This window comes from Haemaphysalis longicornis, unplaced genomic scaffold, assembly GCF_048455015.1.
Source record: "Haemaphysalis longicornis isolate Haplotype H1 unplaced genomic scaffold, Haemaphysalis longicornis Haplotype H1 scaffold_10, whole genome shotgun sequence".
Lineage (NCBI taxonomy): Eukaryota > Metazoa > Arthropoda > Arachnida > Ixodida > Ixodidae > Haemaphysalis > Haemaphysalis longicornis.
In genome coordinates, this window is record NW_027526204.1 from 135163531 (window position 1) to 135182000 (window position 18470).

At 46.5% G+C, this 18470-nt stretch overlaps 3 protein-coding genes across 3 annotated transcripts in view; 1 reads left to right on the forward strand and 2 right to left on the reverse strand.

The window, feature by feature from the left end:
- The first annotated feature begins 72 nt into the window (after positions 1-72).
- On the forward strand, positions 73-5953 carry Np15.6 (NADH dehydrogenase [ubiquinone] 1 beta subcomplex subunit NP15.6). The gene is made up of 3 exons (XM_077690837.1): positions 73-290; positions 1328-1461; positions 5752-5953. The coding sequence occupies exons 1-3, from the start codon at positions 108-110 to the stop codon at positions 5900-5902; spliced, it is 468 nt and encodes a 155-aa protein (XP_077546963.1). The 5' UTR covers positions 73-107; the 3' UTR covers positions 5903-5953.
- A 1513-nt stretch (positions 5954-7466) lies between these two features.
- Positions 7467-15715, reverse strand: LOC144159389 (E3 ubiquitin-protein ligase RNF123-like). The gene is made up of 3 exons (XM_077690838.1): positions 15530-15715; positions 14049-14214; positions 7467-12354 (listed from the first exon to the last, which is right to left on the reverse strand). Exons 1-3 carry the CDS (start codon positions 15597-15599, stop codon positions 12267-12269), a joined length of 324 nt encoding a protein of 107 aa, XP_077546964.1. The 5' UTR covers positions 15600-15715; the 3' UTR covers positions 7467-12266.
- Positions 15716-16113: 398 nt separating this feature from the next.
- LOC144160118 (E3 ubiquitin-protein ligase RNF123-like) overlaps positions 16114-18470 on the reverse strand; it is a 39623-nt gene continuing 37266 nt past the window's right edge. Inside the window, exon 28 of the mRNA XM_077691722.1 lies at positions 16114-16362. Within this exon, the coding sequence (XP_077547848.1) occupies positions 16114-16362 (249 nt within the window). The remainder of the gene's footprint in view (positions 16363-18470) is intronic.

Sequence of the window (18470 nt, forward strand, 5' to 3'; positions counted from 1 at the left end):
ATCTTAAGTTATGTACAATATTAAGATTTATATTTTTAAGACAGCTCATAATCAGTTTTATACATGTGTGCTTTTGTAACGAAAGTGCGGTCCTAGGCACCACAAACATGGCTCTCCTCTTGAGGCGAAACCCGCTAGCGAGGCTGGTAAACCTTCACAGAACCAGCCGTTTGGCTTGTGCGTCTATATCGACGACAAAAAAGAACAAGGAAGTGCCGGCACAAACGGTACCGGACGCCGTCGGTAAGCCGCCGGTGACAGCGGCTGACTTCGCCGACACCAAGCCACGGGTACGTAAGGTCATTTGTGACACCCAAGTACTCTCTGCCTCGCGCTTTCTTTAAGTGACTTTGCCTACAGCATTGTTTGGATGAACAGGAAGCGATTAAGGTATCTGATTACATTACGAATCAACAGGTTCCAAACCTGTTAAAAAAAAAAAGTTCCGCAGTAGTCCTTGTACACCGAGCAGGGATGTGGATTGGCAGACGCACAATATGTGAACTTAAACGGGAAAAAATAGCGCTTGTGGAGTTCTGCGTGCATTTATTTTGCTCTGCATAAACTGCGCAATCCGCTTTTTGAAGTGTTGACAATACCGTATCGAGCGCCGAAATTCGATAGCACCGGTTTAGGTTGCTCAGAGCGGATACTCGCTCAAAACTTCAAGTAACGTAGTTGGGACAGAAAGAAGGTATAGCGCGACAAGCAGTGTCGAAACGGTGGCAACCTTTGTACTTGACTATGTCTTTACCGTTCACACTTTTACAGCCTAATATGAGGCGTTTGATGCGACCTCTTAGAGTAGCCAGGTTGAAGGACCAACCCGTGCACAACATTGCTTGACCCGTGCCCTCGCCTAACCAAAATGGTGCACGCCGTGTGCTCACGGGACAGCTGCAGTTTCCCTCGTTTGGGAGAACCCACGTACCAAAAATGCTTACGCTAGCGCCGTGCAAGTACATCGACCTGTACAAGCGTCTCCTCCCACTTACAAAATTGAATTCTTGTGTCACCGTCTTGAAAATGGCAACAAATGTTATGTGCCATGAATTTACCCCTGTTTGTAAGGACCTGCGTACCAAACTGTTTACCCTAATGCCAAGAGAGCAACTGTGAAGCGTGCGGCTGTGTCGTCCCCGATTTTTGAGGATTAAACTTTCTCGTCGCCGTCTTGAATTTAGATTTGGGAGTATAGAAGCCCCCCGCTGCACATGTTCTCACTCAGTGTTCTCTCATAGCTTTAGTGCCATTCACGTCCCCAAGTGCAGAAGTGACACATTTGCCACGTGTTGCCGCTTAAGTAGGTACTCCCTTCTGGTTGCAGTATTGGATGAGCTACGGCTACTCGGAGGAGGACTACCACGAGGACCGGGATGCGCACCACATGATCATGTTCATGAGCATCACAGTGGCCGTGTGCGGCGTTACGTTCCTGCTTATGTACAGCCCCGACACCAAGTGAGCGAGTCGTGTACATATTGCCACAGTGCTGCGGTTGTGGCAACGCGTTTTCCCTGTTGCTATCACCCTTCGGGTATGCGCCACGATGCCTACGAGTGGCACATGAAAGAAGACAAGGTTGAGGAGCGAGACACGTTCGGCCCTGCTTTTGTGTGCTTTGCATCGCAGCCTACTATATTCTCTCCCAGCACTGATACGCCATTAAACTCCCATTTTTCATTTTACCCGGGACCATATATACAGGGGTGAGACAGCTGCGCATATTGCGCAGATTTGATACAAATTTGTTTTTCTGCGCCAGGCTGCTCCAAAAGCTTGAAAATTGGTAAAATTGCGCCAAACTGCTCCAAAACAGTCTGAGAGCCAACGATTTTAACGCTCCAATCAGTTTCAGTGGGGATTACCCCCAAGGTGATGCTGTTTGTAAAAATTGATTGATCATTCAATAAAACCCCCGCATGAAATGGTCCCCGAAATAGTTTTTTCGGAAGTCACAATGTCGGGTTTCACATGTTATATTCTGTATGTTTTAAAGCTTTCCCATCGAAAATCATTGCAAAGTCCTGTCTAAAAATGCTAACGTTTCCTGAGGCGAAAAAACTTGTTTAAGGTAATGACAAAACGGCAATTTTCTGAGCGCCGTATCTCAGGAACGACCTTCTTGGTATGGTGAAGATCGGAAAACATGGCCAGCGGGCGAAGCAGTTGCTCGTAGTTCAGACAAGTTCACTCTAGTTCAGGCAGACCGCTCTTCGCAGATTTCTACTGTGCTTTTGGTTATGGGGGTGGCTAGGTTTACATTTAGTTGTTTGATCTGTTACGGGAAGTTGCGCCACTCGAAAGGTGGAGTTCATGAAAAAACGCGGTGCCCGCGAATTCGCCACGTTTCGTGTGAGGCACGGTTGGCTCTTGAAGTAAAATTTCGGACTCATTGCGTTGTTTTAAAACGCGGAGTTAGTGCTGCCTTTGACAGCGAGCTTGCGAACGGCAGGAATGGGACGGTTGACACTTCAGAATTTAATGCCAAAACCGAGATGGCTAAACATCAACGTTACTAAACTTGCGATCGATCGTAGTGAACGTGCACCTTACAATGTTTGAAATGGGAAAGCTGGTAGGGTGCGACGACTCACCTCGCTTTGAGCAACTTTTTCCGTGGCTCTACACCTGTGCTTAAAGCCGAGTCTGGGATTACAGAAATAATAATTTCGGCATTCCCAGGATAATAAAAATGCCTTACGATTGCTTAGTTTTTCAATTCGGTATTTTCAACGGAACTCCATGCTGTCTATACATAGAGCCTAAGAATTTAAAAATGGTTGGTAAAAAGGTAGTGCATTTGGCACCTCGTGATACTGTGGTAGAAAAACTTTATTCAGAGGCTGTTTAAGTGTTATGTACGTTCAAAACCGATTAAAAAGTGCTGTTTCCCCTTCGAGTTGCCAAAAATTTGATATATTGGGCACCTAAGGTGACATAATAAATGCCGTTAACTGCTCCAAACCAAGGTTCTTCTGCTCCAAAATCGAGATTTCGCTGCTCCAAAAACTGCTCCCAAACTTGATTCAGCTGTCTCACCCCTGGGTATAGGGGCACTTGCTAACTAAAGAGGTGGAAGGGTTTCTACGTGAAAGTGTTAAGCGTCCAGAGTCCACACGATAGTGGATGCTTGGTGCACAAAACCATGGTGCACACTTAAAGGCCAACTGCAACGAAAATTTACCTGCCCCAAATTCTGCATTAATGTGTGGTATACACCACTAAAGCCTCTTGTAACCTAATTTTAAACTGCACACGTGTGCAGTGCTTTTATTAGAATCGTTTGAAAACACGCCACTCCAGCCGATACAGCACCGAGCGGAACTGGTCGCCACTGCGGCGAACTTCCGGATGCCATCGTCTCTCCTTGGTGGCCCCTTTGAGTGCGGCCTCACGCGAGTGAGCAACGTAATTCGTGCCTGTTGTATGAATAATTGCTTTCACACGTTTCCGATGTGCAAGGAGCTGAAGAAGCTTTCGGTTGCCGAGGCAAACGGAGCAAATCGAAGAGTGCTGGGGCTGGCTACCGGTCGATGCGAGGCAATGGCGAGCGGATACAGCCGTTGCACAATGGCTGGTTTTGTGGTTGCGACAGCCGCAGCAGGCTCTCGGTCGACTCTGCGAGCATGCCAGATGCGAGTGCGGCCTATGCAAAACGATATGCTCCTGGCGCGGCCAGTTGGTGCAACGGGCGCGTGAACGAGTACAGCAGCTGTGCGGCTCACTGCAAGCTTGCGGCCGGCCGGCTGTACGAGTGCACAATAAGCGAGAATGGCCGACATGAGACGATTCAGTCAGGGCGCGAACGGGTACGGCAGCTAGCTGTGCGGCGCACTGCTTGATCGCGGCTGGTTGGCTCTTCAAGATCATGAGTACGACCGACGTGATGCGATATTCTGTTGTCACGGCCGGTCAGGGCGCGAACAAGTACAGCACGCGGTGCACTGCACGAAATCTGTTCAGTTCAAACAACTTCGTCAAAAAATAAATATAATACTAGCTGCTGTTAAAGACATTTCGCTCACTGATTAGGGAAAAAAAAGAAAAAAAAGGGGGCCACATTTGACAGCCTCGACTTACAGGCTTGAGTCGATTCCTGACTGATACGTCACTTCCGGCAGGCCGTAATGACCGCCCATTTTTTTCCCCAGTTTCGGTTTAGAAAAGAGAATTTTTGGTCATCATTTACGATGCAGCGACACATATCTGGGCCTCCATGTTTTGCACGTAGCACTTTTTAAAGCAATACTACCAGAAAACAGTGCATTTAAGGGGCCGAAAATGTGGTTGCGGTTGGCCTTTAATTACCATTGGTTGCAATGCATTCCTTAGTGTGTGCAAAACAGTGACTACATAAAACACCAAGGAACACTTCTCTACTCCTATTGGCTGTGATGCATTACAGAGCACATGCATCAGAAATCCTGCTTGCATTCTCATGTGGCCGTCAGCTTCTGTAAAGACAGTAGAGCTTTTTTTTTTTACTTGTGGTGGCTGCATTAGTGCAAGCATAGCAGTTTTTTTTTTTCTTTTTTTCTCCTCCCTATAAAATATACAGTACCAGCAGCCTTCTGCACTGGTCTGCACAACACTGTACTTGTCTGCACTTGTTCAGGTAAAAGAAAACACCTCTATTGTCGCTGCATCATGGATAGTGTGATTCTGCAATAAGTAGCTTCGGCGAGTCCATTGTTGAAGTTGCAGGCTTAGCGTTGACATTGGCGGTAGGCTTGTCAAAAACATAGCCGAAAGAAAATCGTTCATACTGTGATCTCGTAAGCATATGCTTGGGGTTCCTCTGCAACTGTTTTTATTTTCAGTATCAAGCACAAATTTTTTCGTCATCTATGAAGTTCAGGTTTACGTCTTCCTCTTCTGCATTTTTTTTCCCCTTTTCGTGTCAGTCTTTGTAATTTTCTTCTTGTTTAAGCCAGTGTGAAGGAGTTGTGGCTGCGTGTGGGCACCTTACGAAGTTCATGTCATTAGCAGTCGGGTGCAAACTGCCACCATCTTGCATTGCAAGCAATGTCATGGGATGGTGTCATTGAAGGCAAACAGCTCTGGGAAATCGGTTGGGATCACTTAGCTTTTTGAAATCTTTCTGATGTGTAAGCTGTCGGATTGTGCCCATTGATGTTTAGTTTTGCAGCCACCAATCAAAAATACCGCTGGCTGGACGGAGTAGCGGCAAGTCACATTTCCCCTTTCGCTGTTGGTAGCAGGACCTTCATATTGATGGACTGCTTTTTGGCGGACAGGTTTCAGGTTACTGCTGAACCAAAGAGGGAATTTAGTCCAAAATACGTCCGTTTATCAATAGTCCAATTTCGTAAAAATCAATAGTCTGATTCCGTAAAAAAAAAAAGACGACAAAGGAAGGACGACGTGACAAGTGCTTATTTGCAACTGAATTTATTAGGGATTTTGTCTCATATAAATACCTCTCTTATTCCAGTTTTTTTTTTTTTTTTTTTTTCCAGTATGCGTTTTCAGTAGGGACCAGCTCGCCCAACACTGCTTTTTAATTAAAAACACTGAAGTCCAGTTCCGATCACACTTTGTTTTTATTCTCACCAACACATCACACTTACGAACCAACTAGCAAAACCTTACTTTGGATGAACATTTTGGACTTTTACGAGATGCCCTGCATGAAACGTTTTTGTATCACGACTTCACTAAGGGCGTTAAGTTTTTCCTTGCTTCACCGGAGTTGGCTTGAAAGTTGGCAAACCGTCGCATTTGCAGCGAGATGGACTGGATCACCCGAGAAGCCTACCTGGAGCTAGGAAGGCGGGAGAAGTTGGGCCTGCCACTGGTCGATCCCAACCTGGTGGACCCCAGCAAGATCGAGCTGCCCTCGGAAGAGGAGATCGGGGACCTCGAAATCATCATCTAGACGGCCAGCTCTGCTGCTTGTTAATAAAGTGTAGCCTCCTGTGTTCCCTGATGTGTCCCATGTTGTGTTGCGTTTTTGAGGGCTCTGTGCATGCCCTTTTTGGGCAGGACAGATGCCGCTACCGGTAACATGGCTCTAAACCAAGCCACGGTGACCGTTTTCTGGTGAGGCGGAACGAGAAACGGCAATGTGTGCGATGGTGGTTGCATGTCCAGCTGGCTTTGAATTTGTATGGAGCCCAGCACTGTGGCGCACTTGGTAGCTCAGGTTTAGTTTTATAGCATTGAACCAGGAATTGGCTGTTGTAAAGTTTTTATACAAGCTGAATGATGACAAAACAACAGAGAGAGAGAGAGAAAGAGATCGCGACTTGCTGAAGAAACAACTTTTTGCCTTCAAACCTTCAAAGCGAGGCAATGTACAATATGGTGGGCAAGGGCTTTCGCCGAAGTCCGACATGACAGTGCAACTGGGGGTTCGTATTGCCTAGCTGTTTCAAACATTTACCCAGTAATGCTTTCAAGTGAGCTTTCAATCTAGCCAGTCATTTGATAAACAATTGACACATAAAGGCTAGATAATGCTTATTTAACCGTGTGCTTTAGATAGATGAAGCTTTACTCAACTTGCTATCTGGCAATTCTGGACGACACTTTAGCTCTGTCTGGCATTAACGATCATCTTGTGGTATGACAAAGCTGTTACTCCCTATTCTGCCATTTTTGGTACAGTTTTGCAGTCGCCCTGGGTCTTTCACTCCTATTCCCGAGCAGGGTACAGTTTGATGTCCTGCTCACTTAATGCATCTATTGGGAAAAAAATGGCAGGAATTGTCAAATGGGATTTGTGAGAAAATGCGTATTCTGTTCTGCTATACATTAAGACCCTCTAGCTGGCTTCGCAACCAAATGCATTGCCAAGAGCACTTCTTTCTAAAAGCATTATAAGCAGCCTGATATCAAAGCACGAAGAACCTAGTGCCTTCTATTAAACACTTCCATTAGACTCCATGTATCTCTATGGGGAGCTATATACCAGTCCCTCCTTTAAAGTCAACTTAACCACAATACACATATGCATTCGTGGCAATACACTTCTACAGGGGCAGTATAAGTGGTATTATGCGAAATTATGAACACTCCGAGGCCCTTTGTGATTTTTTTACGCATCAGGAGTTCCAGATGGGTTTTCTTCTTGAGTCCTCTCACAATTGGTATGCATTAAAAAAATCTGCCTCCTGAAGTTTTGCGAAAGCTGCTCAGCATGCCTTCTTTTGTTACCCCACTGTACCATCAACAGGGGGTCAATTCAAAACGCTCCTTTCAGCTAGGCAGGAGCAAGGTTAAACCGTCAGATAAACTTAAATTATTTTGTTGTCTCTAGATATGTGCCAATCACTTTTTGCTCTTGTCAACAAGTCTGAAGACAATTGGTTTACAATTGCACGTTGTCGCGAACTGTAATTTGCGAACTACACTACCTGGAAATTAATGCGCCTGTCACCCACAGTTCAACAATAAGCTGCAAAACATTCATCACGAAAAGCCGACAGAGAAAGCCTTGGTTTCAGAATACTTTTTATTGCAATCACAAATGCTTCCAATGAAAGCCACACTGGAACAGTATGATAATAACAAACTCTCTCTTGCCCAAGCTACTACTGCGGGTCATGAAGTGAACATCTTAGCAACAGCAACAATGCACATTTATACACAGCTTGGTTCACTTTGAAGTCGCTGAATGGTCAAGCCAGCTTGAACCAACAACTGTTATGCACAATCTGCTATGCTTTCTTTATTTTACTTTATTATTTTCTGTATTCTTTATTCTATTCTCATTATTTTCTTTATTCAGAGCTCAGTTGGGAACAGATTGGTTCAGCTAACTATAGAAGTGTCCGGGGCCTAAATGTGTAGCAATGACTTGTTATGTGCACTCTTTGTTTAAAGGGGCCCTGCAGCACTTACCATCGACTTCCCGGAATGTATTTTGGGGTAGTCTATTTATTGTCCCAGCAATCTCCTCCCGTAAGAATTTAAAAAATCTGGTCACTATCATCGAAAATATGTGTGATGACAAATTGCGCATAATCGTTCCCTCTCAACTCGACCGCGGACTACGCGACAAAAGCTGCGCACTCTCTCCCGGAAAGGGGGGCGGCTCATGGCGTTCTCTTCAGCGGCCTGCGATATGTCACAGGCCGGGGAGTTTTCTCCTTTTCTCCGCAATGTGGAGGTGTCTACGGTATTTCTAGTCGGGTGCGACAAAAAGGCTTGGCTTTTCTTATAAAAAATTTTGGCTTCTAGCCCCGTTCATTTATTTTATATTGGCTTTAAACCTGGAGCGGGTATTGTTCTCCACTTTATTTTTCTTTTTTTGTGGGGGGAAGGGGGGGAACACGGAATTTTTAAAAGGATTTAAAAAGGCATAGTTGCCTACTTGCAAGCGTGCGCTCAGGCTGGTAGGGTGTTTTTGAAGCAATAAACGTTTTTTGTCAAGTTATCTGGTTATAAGGGAATTATTGAGTTTGTCACTCAAAATACTCAAAACAGAAAAACGGCAAAACTGTTCGTACAGGCTCAGGCATAGACAAGGTTGGTGCACAGCACCAACGGCAGTGGATCGTCACAGCAAATGTCAGAAATAAGCCGTGAAGTTGACCAGCGACAGCCAATAGGACAGCCATGGCCCAAATGACGTCGTTTAGGCCATGCCAGGGGTGCACAATGTGGAGAATTGAAGAGAGCGCGGTTGGTTTTTCCGAGTCTTTCACAGCGATTTGCGCGCTTACCGCTTCACGTACATGCGTAGTATTTGGCTCAGGTATTCCTGGCAGTGTTATAATATAAACATCGCATGGGTTTATTTGTACCGCTAAAAGAGTGTTACAGGGTCCCTGTAAAGTATCATGCCGAAAATCTTAGGCCACACAGTTCAATGCGTGTGAGCCTAATTTTCAATTCCAACCAAAATATTTGTATGCCAGAAAGCTGAGAGAAGGCATTTCCGGGGCACCACAGATTTTTTCAATGTCCTCCTTGCATCGAAGCTCCCACGGCTCCACACGTCTTCGAAGCATGAAGCATTCCATAGCACGTGCTTTAAACTGGCAGTTGCAAAAACTGGCCATCCAGCAGTGTATGGGCATCGACTTGACATTATCCAAGAATGTTTCTGCACATGTGAATATTGCCGATCATTGCATATCATAATGACAACAATGCCACTGTGACCGCCAAGTGACAGCAAGTGATGCAATAAATTCCTTAGTGCATGTTTCCTTACCATGACATTTACAGGTTTGCTCGTCATCCATTTTCGGAGGGTGGAATGGCTGGAATTTTTTGTGTCTCTGGCATATAGAATATTTCTGCTGCACATGAGAGTTAGGCTGTTGTTCACTTGGGTTCTTTGTGGACTCGGGACTTCGACAGCCCGTACCCTTTCGAGATGCAAGCGATGTTGGAGTCCTTTATTGTCCTTTTGTTGTCGTTTGTCCTTTCTTCAGTTCTGATAAAAGCTTGAAATAAATGCAGGAAGCTCATACTAATGCACAGGACTTGAAGGTAGCGAAGTTGTTCACAACCTTCACGACCATCACAACGGTTCAAGTCCACGAATGCAGCAGATTTGCTTCTTCGCTGCCGTAACGACCTTTACTCCATCACTGCTCCTGTAAGTGTGAGCTTCTTTCATTTTTTTGGAAGTGTTAATCACTAGACATTACCTTGGAGGGGCATACGATATGACGTGTCGTTCTCGTCCCAAGCAAGCGTTGCCACGATTACAGAGAATGCTAGAGTCTTTCTTTCTTTGGCCAGTTTTGGCCAATATCCCTAAACGGGTATGTTTGGCTTGATAAACGTGCGCTGGGTGGTGGCCATGAGGCACGCACACATGAGCGCTAGGCATTTTCTCGTTTTCGTTAACTGCCGGGCGGTCGCCACGAGGCTTCGATCACATGCGTGTGCTCAGACACAAAAAATGACGATTTGCTAAAGAGCTTAGATAATAGCTTAGATAAAAAGCTTAGAGCTTAGGGCTTAGATAAAAAAAACTTAGACAATATACAAAGACAGCAGAAATAGTGAAATGGATGGGACGAGGAAGGACAACAGGACAAATAAGCCGTTTGCAGAAATGAAGCATTTGGTTGTTAGTCGGCACATCGTCCTGTTGTCCTTTCTCGTCCCATCCATTTCACTGCTTGTGCTGTCTTTGAAAAATCTGCCAACCAGCCCAAATTTCTACCCTGTTGAATTAGATAATATAGTAGCGCAACTCCACATATATGTATTCACTTAAATTCCGGAAACTTGTCTCTGAAATTCACAAAATTTGCCTCTTCCGCAGGGCCATAGGGATTGCAGATTTTGAATGGCATTCGAGTATGCAATATATAAAGCAGTCAGCGGGGGAGACCGAGGTAAAAGCAAGGACACAAGTGGAGCCGTTGCCGTGCTGCTTGAAATCCTTTCCCCTCCTTTGCATATGAGCCCGAAACAGCCCACACCTAGAGCAGTTGCCGTCTTGGAAACATCCTGCATAAGTAAAAGCAGGATGCAGAGGCACTGCGCGAAACAAAATGAACACCAACACCGGCTGCAAACGCCCAGATGCTTCGCGGAGCGAAGCTGCTCAAACGAAGCAAAGCTGCGGACGTTAGAGAAAACAGTTCCACTCAAGGGTCAATGATCTCATCATCATCATCATTAGCCTGCTGAGAGACCGAGTCGTCTCCCGTGTTCCTCCATCAATTCCTGTCTTGCAATGCCTCGGTCCACTTTTTGCCTCCCGATTATCTGATTTCATTCTGCATCGAGTTAACAGTCTTCCCTAGCCCAAGACAACTTCTTCGTCTCACAATGCCTTTGCACGATATACAATGCGGCAACAAAAGAAAACCCAAACACTGGAACGCAGTCATAATTCTCACTTCAGTTTTGCACTGTGCCCGTAAGTAATGCACCGTACACGTCAGCTGCACTTGCACAAGCTCATTCGAAAGCGCTTGTTCAAAGCTGAGAGAGGCAGCGTCCACATGACAAAGATAGCGGCTGCTACGATGCACAAGTTGCGGACCAGACGCAGCACTTACACAATAGACTTTCATACAATAACAACTAGAGAGGAATCTGGTGCTGCGATCGCCCGTCGCAATGGATGTGATGGGTACTTCTGGATTCGGATTGCCGCTTATGGCTTGTGGAAGTTACTATGGATTGAATTATGCAGGCAGTTTCGTTTTCGTTTTGGACTTACATGAACACATTTGCCTGTATACGGGGGGGTGTTGGAAGAAGTGTTAAAAAATACATTTCTCCTTGAACTGCATGCCGCGTGCGCACTGAAGCCGCCCGAGTGGAATGTTTTATAATCAGAGTTGCGAATTGGGTGGGTTATCAATTGATTGCCGGCACAGCGAGCACGAAAATACAAATGACGGCACTGTGTGCGGCAAAGTTGTCTGCGAATTAGGAGTTGCGGCGCTGCTCATTCTACAGAGCAATGTATTTTCGAAGCTGATGACGGTTGCGAATTGCTTGGAACAGTCACACCTCTCGTATGAACGCCGGTTCCTACAGCGTAGACCAGTAGTACCAGCGGCTGATAGGAATGCTGCTTGATAAATGTCACTAATTCAGGCTAGAATAACTTCTACAAAAAGTAATCGGTTTCTTTTTTTAAGAGCAAAAAACTTTTCCTAAGATTAAAAACTACAACCATTGAAACTTTTACAAACAGTTTTCGGAGAAGTCTGCGTCCCACTGCAGTTGGCGGCAAATGGCAAACCTACTTCACAAACCTCCTCGACTCCGCTTTTTCTTTCTATTTAAACGCACCATTTTATTTTGCACAAAACCTGTTTTTGGTCACCAACTTTCTTGTTTGCCATGTAATTTGTAAACAGTGAACCACGCAATATGAGTTTTGTTGCCAAAAAACACAATTTGCGCAGCCTTAGGACTGTTTCGATCCTACACAATCCGATTCCAGAACTACCCATAATTCCCATCAAAGCGTAAGAACCATCTCGGCGTTCGCGTTGACACTAGCGCCAGTTTCCCCTCTAGGTATTGTATGAAACTCTATCACTTGCACATCACTAATACACTTCACACACCATAATGCCTGGCACGCAAGCTGGTGGATATTCAAACGTATCCTATCACACAGCGTGCTGTCTCAGTATTTAATCAGAGCAGCTTCTGTCTCGGCGTTTAAATAACACAACTTCCTTTACAACGAACGGCGATTCCTCTACTGTACAACAGGGCAAAAGACATCCCCCAATGAGATGTGGTTGCGTGTGAGGGAATGAGCGGGTGCGTTTGAAGTGGGCATCCTCTTCTCACTGTGGAGGCTACGTCCTGCAGGGGTCGAGCTTCTCCACGACCGCTTTGCAGAAGAAGCACTCCTTGCTGTTGGCCAGGTGGGTCAGGATGCAGACGCTGTGACGACGGTAGAGAGACACGGGCACACTCAGCAGAACGAACAGTGGGACTAGTAGGTATGCACTCACCTCAGTAGAGAAAGTGATCAAGCAACATGGACAAAGAGAGAAGCAGATGACACGGTGCTACTGTCGTTGTGTGATCTGCTTCTTCCTTCGTCCCTGTTGCTTGAGTGCTTTCTCTGCCGAAATGGACACATTCACTCCCGCTGCACTCGCGCAGAACGGCCTGCTCAAGATGTGCAACTTAAAGGGGTCCTGCAACACTCCCGACAAATGTTTTCGATCTTTCCTTTGTGTGTCAAAGCACTGCGAAAGCTATCATTATTGCCAGCCCGGAGCGCACTACATGATTTGCTCGTCGCCGGAGACCCACCTTCCATTTCTGCTTTGCTTCGGTGGCTCTTTTTCTCTAAAGTGGTTATCGGAAGCGTTTATTGCTGCAAGTGAAGGAAATCCGGCCAACATCGTCTACACCGCTGTAATGACGTCATTCCGGCACTCAAACACCAGAATCGGGAAAAAGAGAAAGATCTTTTAAGCAAGTTTCCAAGTTATCTGTTGGGCACAGCGCAGTAATTTTTGGCTAAGGTACTTTGTGACCCCCAAATCTAAGTACTACTGGATATGTTGGTTGAATATGTGTTCTGCAAGCATTTAATATTTCGAAAAAAGTTCAAGAAAGTGTTGCAGGGTCCCTTTAAATGGAAAAGTCCGACTGTCGAACACTACTGAGCTACGGGTATAAAGTATAAAGACTTGCTACTCATGTACAAGCCTGTGTCTCAATCCTGCGTGAGGAGTACGAGTACCAACAGTTCCTCACACAACAAGAAGTCGTTCTTTTCCTACTCCAAACCCTGTTTCATACCTCCAGCATACCTCTAGCATGGGTTTTAAGTAAGCACATTGCCACGATGAAAGCACAGGAACATGGGTTGCATTGCCTAACTATTTAAAACTTCTTTCTGTTTTTGAGCACTTCTCAATGCGGTATACATTTTTACAATAGTGGTTTAGAGCTTCTAGGATTGACTGCTTCTATGACTTTGCTGTTCATCCCCAGTAAGCAACTTTTAATGCTCCCTACTGGTGTGTGCGGGAAATGTCCTGGTGCAAGCAGGTCACCTCTGGGGCAAGCATGCCGATCAGCCTTCGTTACACATGGAGGTGAGTGCTGCAGTGAGCACTACCACAAACATTTTGATGCAACGTCGGAGAAGAAGAAGAAGAGATGTGCACACTTTGGTGCCACTTCTGCCACAAAACTGAATCGGGTTAACATTTATTCCTTTTGTGCTGCCGATAATCAAATCACCGAAGAAGGGTGCTGGAGACTCCTCTGCGACACCTTGGACTGCCATTGATTCTTCCAGTGCTTTTTCCTTTTGGGGGCACAAAGCTGGGCCACTGCCATAGGGACGTCTTTCACGCCATCCACTCATTCATTTTGAAGATGGCTCGTCTGCCGTGCTAAAAATATTGCTATCAGGCTGACTTTTATCTTTTTTCCCGCTCTTCTTTCTTCCTTTTTTCCCTCTCCCTTAAACCTACAGACTAAATCCTTTCCTCTTCTACACTATTTTGCCCTATCTGATTGATTTCCATAAAAAAAAAAAACTCTTCTTGGCCAATCCCCCCACGTTGGTATGTGCCATTTCATGGGCCGTCACTACCGCCACCGCCACTCACCGGCAGGACTGGTGTCCGCAGGGCACGAACCGCACCGAGTTCCCCTGAGCGTAGCAGATGGTGCACACGTGGTCCTCGTCGAAGGTGACGGGCGGCGGCTGCCGGCTCTGCACCAGCTGCACCAGCTGTCGCGCCTGTTCCACCTCCTCCTCCTTCACCTCCGAGTCTGCGTGGCACGTTACGCAGCTAGCTAGTGCAACAACTTCAAGCAGCATGCGGCACCTCGGTGGCTAAACCCTTATCAACTCTGTTACAAAGGCGGCATGTCTAGCGAACAGCAATTACGAAATGAGGGGAGGAATGGGTGTAGACGGTGACAGATGCAGATTTGTACAAGAAGGTGTGATTTCAGGTGTGATGCCACTCACGGAGGTGTGATGCCACTCAAATAAAGCGCCACCCTTGCTCCTTCACTTTTGTTTTATGCAGTGGATGTTCAATTTACACAACTCATTGCCTGATTTTTTTGCTAAAGACTTATCAAATTTTTCACCCTTAAAAGGGCCCCCGAAACAGGTTTTTAAAATGGCAAGTGGGCTTGAAACCTGTTTCGGGGCCCTTTCATAGTTAAAAGCTTACTGAGTATTTCAACAAGAAGTTGGTCACTCAGTCGTTTAATAATCTGAACATTCACAGCATAAAGCAGAAGTGGAGGTGTACAGGTAGTGCTTTAGTTGAGTGGGTTATCTGTGATATGCGAATCCCGAGCACATACCATTGCCTTGCAACAAGTGGGGCTTGTCATGACTAGGTTGGTGAACCGATACACCTAAGCTGACAAGAGACGTCGACGCTAATTAGTGTGTTTTCATCACCAGAGACTGATTTGGTCCGTGCTGTGGACGACACCTTATTCAAGAAAGAAGACACATTATCGAAGAGAGATCGTCTACCCTCCGTCAATGACACGCATGCAACTTTTTGAATGAAACACAACGGCGATGTGACAAAGGAGGCAACTTTCCAGTGCGGACTGTGAAATCGGTAATCGGTGAGCTACGTGAATTAGGAACTCAGGCCTGCCCCGTGCTTAGACAAAAGGTCTTCTTATTGGATCGGCGCCAACACCTTTTTGCCCTCATGGTCACGTGGACCAGCATTCAAGATGGCTTAAAGCGTGGGCGGGGCTTATGTGTTTTGAATTGTGTGCTCTTGATTGGGCCAGACTTTTAGAGTTGAATTCCCCCTTGGGACTTTTGCTGTAAACAAAAAGGCGGTGCTGCACGCCACCAAGTTGTTGCTTGCTGTGCGATTCAATTCGAGACACAACATTCAAACCTGTATACCCATAATGTACATGCTTTTATAAAGTTCTCTCCTTCATTAGCACGTCTCAGTCTCCTGACCAACATTTCTGGAACAGCAGTCACGCTACCAAAATGGACTCCCAAGCCTGGATCCACAACCGGCTGTGCAATATTTAGACTACACTCCTAGTCAGCAGAGCAAAATGATAGCATTACGTGAACTGCTGGACTCACAATTGGCCAGTGAAAAGACGGGGAGCCCATCGCTCCCCTTGGTGTCTTCAGATGCACCTTCCTGCATCATCGAGGAACTTGTTCCCCCGCCGCCACCCAGCAGGAACTCCAAGGAGGACAGCTGGAAGCAGGGCTCAGCAAGAAGCGCTGACAGGGCTGTTTCCCGGCTGAAGACATGGCAGGAGGGGAGGAGGAGTACATAAATGTGCGGGGATTATGACCCGCGAGGTATAGACCTACTCCACATCACGATGTCACAAAGATGTGATGAAGCTTAGGTTGATGATGACTGCAGTTGAAGCAACAGAAATGTGCACAAACATATGAAACGTGTGTGCCATAACAAATATGACATGCAACGAAACAAATGTAAATCAATGACAAAAATTACGTTTCTTGCCATTCAACAGCAAGTGGGAGCTTCAAAGGCAGCGCCTCCACAACTTAACGAACACTGGTGGCTAATGCCTGCAGCCTTGTTGCAGCCAGGTTTATTGTAATAGCAAGCAGGTTTCAGCAAGTAGGTACTCCATTACTTCCTCACAATGGAAAGGGGACACGGAAAAATTAATGGAAGATTGATCCTAACGTCCTAAAGAACAATCTAGCAATGGACTGGCCCATTCACTGCCGGCCAATCCCCCACAAGAGTAAAGGGCCCGCCAGGCTTGCCTCTCCACGGATCCCTTGAGCAGGAGTGCCACGAGGATCCCCATGACGGCACTGATGATGGGAAAGTGGTCGATGGCTTCCAGACCCGACACGTCCATGCCAACAACCAGGTCGAAACAGCCACACCGTGACGTCACTCGGTTCAAGATGTGGCTCAGCACCTAGGGGTGGAAGGGGATGGGCCAATCCACAAAGGGTGTCTTTTTTTATTTAAGACGGCCTTTAGACAATTTTGATCTGGAATCTGAATCTGAAAATCGCTCTGGAATCCAGAAAGCCCGTGCTGAACATTGAGCTGCACCCTAGTGCAAAAAGAAGATAACTTCAATAAACAAAGTTCACTTATCCCTCAAGAGATGGCACACCATGTATACAAAAGATGCGGGCGAATCACAGTGAGAAAAGCCGCAAAATGTAACTTTGAGCGCCCGTGTCGGGCATAGCCAGACAACGGACTGCTACAGTCGTTTTGCATTGTCGGGCAGGGCCCAGCAACGGACCACAAAGGGTTATTAATCCACTAGCTGCAGCGGGCAACTTTTTACTTAAACCTTCAAACTGCACAATTTGCTATATTCATCACAAGGCAGGTGTCACAGGCAAAGACTTCAAAGGGCTAAAGGGCACTGCACTGCACAGTATTGAATGGCATCCCCACTCTCCATGCAATGTGGTCTTCTTTTCTCCGATAAGTTCTTGCCTATACCACGCTCCTAGTTATGGCACCATCCTGGCCAGAAATCTGTGCATCTGAGTGCATTTTATTCCATAAACAAGTTGCTCACAACGTGATATTTCTCGTAAACTTTCCCAGTTGCAAGTAAAATGGTACTTGATGCAAACATTCCTACATCTACCACTTCGCTGTTCTTTTGCACAGTGTTAGCATGTCTACGCTAATTTGTACATTTTAAAAATTACGGAAGTGTGTGTGTGTTTGCTTGGCAATGTTTTGGCACACAACTGATAATCCCATCACGTTTCTATGTCTTCTCTGTGCTTGGCGCGCACAAACACCTGCATTGCTTACGGATCATAAAACCAAGTGTAACTAGGTAACCATTCTGTTTACTTTGGCGAATGTCACATGCAGCCACTACGTTGCAGCCTTATATCAGAAGACCAGGAAAAGCACTACAGTTAAACCTCGATGTAACGAACTTCAATGTAACGAAACCCTCCATGTAACGAACCACGGAATTTTTTGTAACTTCAAGTGTATGCACACCATGTATTTTCACCCTCTGTGTAACGAAGTCCCGTTTGCCGGAATTTCAATGTAACGAAGTTTCATGGAGAACGAGGCACGATATTTAAGTTGTAGAAGTAGATTTTGGAAGACACAAGCGCCGAAATGGGGTCCCAATAAAACGCGAACGGCGACACGGGTCGCCCAATGCCGCGGATGCAGCCAGCCACGGAGTCTTTGATAAAGTCCCTTGCCTACAAACGGCGTGGCGTGCATACACGGCTGGCGCACTGTTTCTGTCGGAGCTTAATCGTCTACGGCTTAATCGGCATCAGCGTGAACCGCACGCAGCGTTTTCTCCCTGCAAAAACGCAAAACGCGCCCCGCAAGCCACAGGCGCTCTGACGCAGCCGCGGAGACCACCCGCGCGATGCGGGTAGCTCCAGCGACCGCTTCTAACCTCTCGCTGAAACGCAACTCGAGGGGCATATGAGAGGGGCGTGCGAGAAAAAAAGCGGATAACGTGGGCGAAATTTTCATTGTAAAACGTGACACGCGCCGCTTACGAAAGCGCCCATCAAATATCCTCCGCGGTGGTAAGCCTAATCGCCACTGGCGTTGCCGCCGCCGCCGCAAGCCGCCGCTTTGCACTTCGTTCGAGTTCGCTCATGCTTGTTGGGTTTCGTCGTCCCAGCAAGCATTTGTGAATCTTTATGAGCCTTGCACGCGCGTTTTTTTTTTTTTTTTTTTTTTTTCCAACACCGGCATTTGCGATTGCGTGCCGGCGGCGGGAAGTGACTCGCGCTGCGCGCAGCAGTGGGAGGAGCCTGACCAGTTTCGCCAATGGGGAGGCGCGCACCCTATGGCGGGAGCTTCGAAGCGCTCGGGGATGCCGGCTGGCTAGACGATAAGGCCGCCGCGAAGGATATTTGATGGGCGCTCTCGTAAGCGGCGCGTATGACGTTTTACAGTGAAAATTTCGCCCACGTTATCCGCTTTTTTTCTCGCATACCCCTCTCGTTTGCCCCTCGAGTTCCGTTTCAGCGAGCGGTTAGAATCGGTCGCTGGAGCTACCCGCAT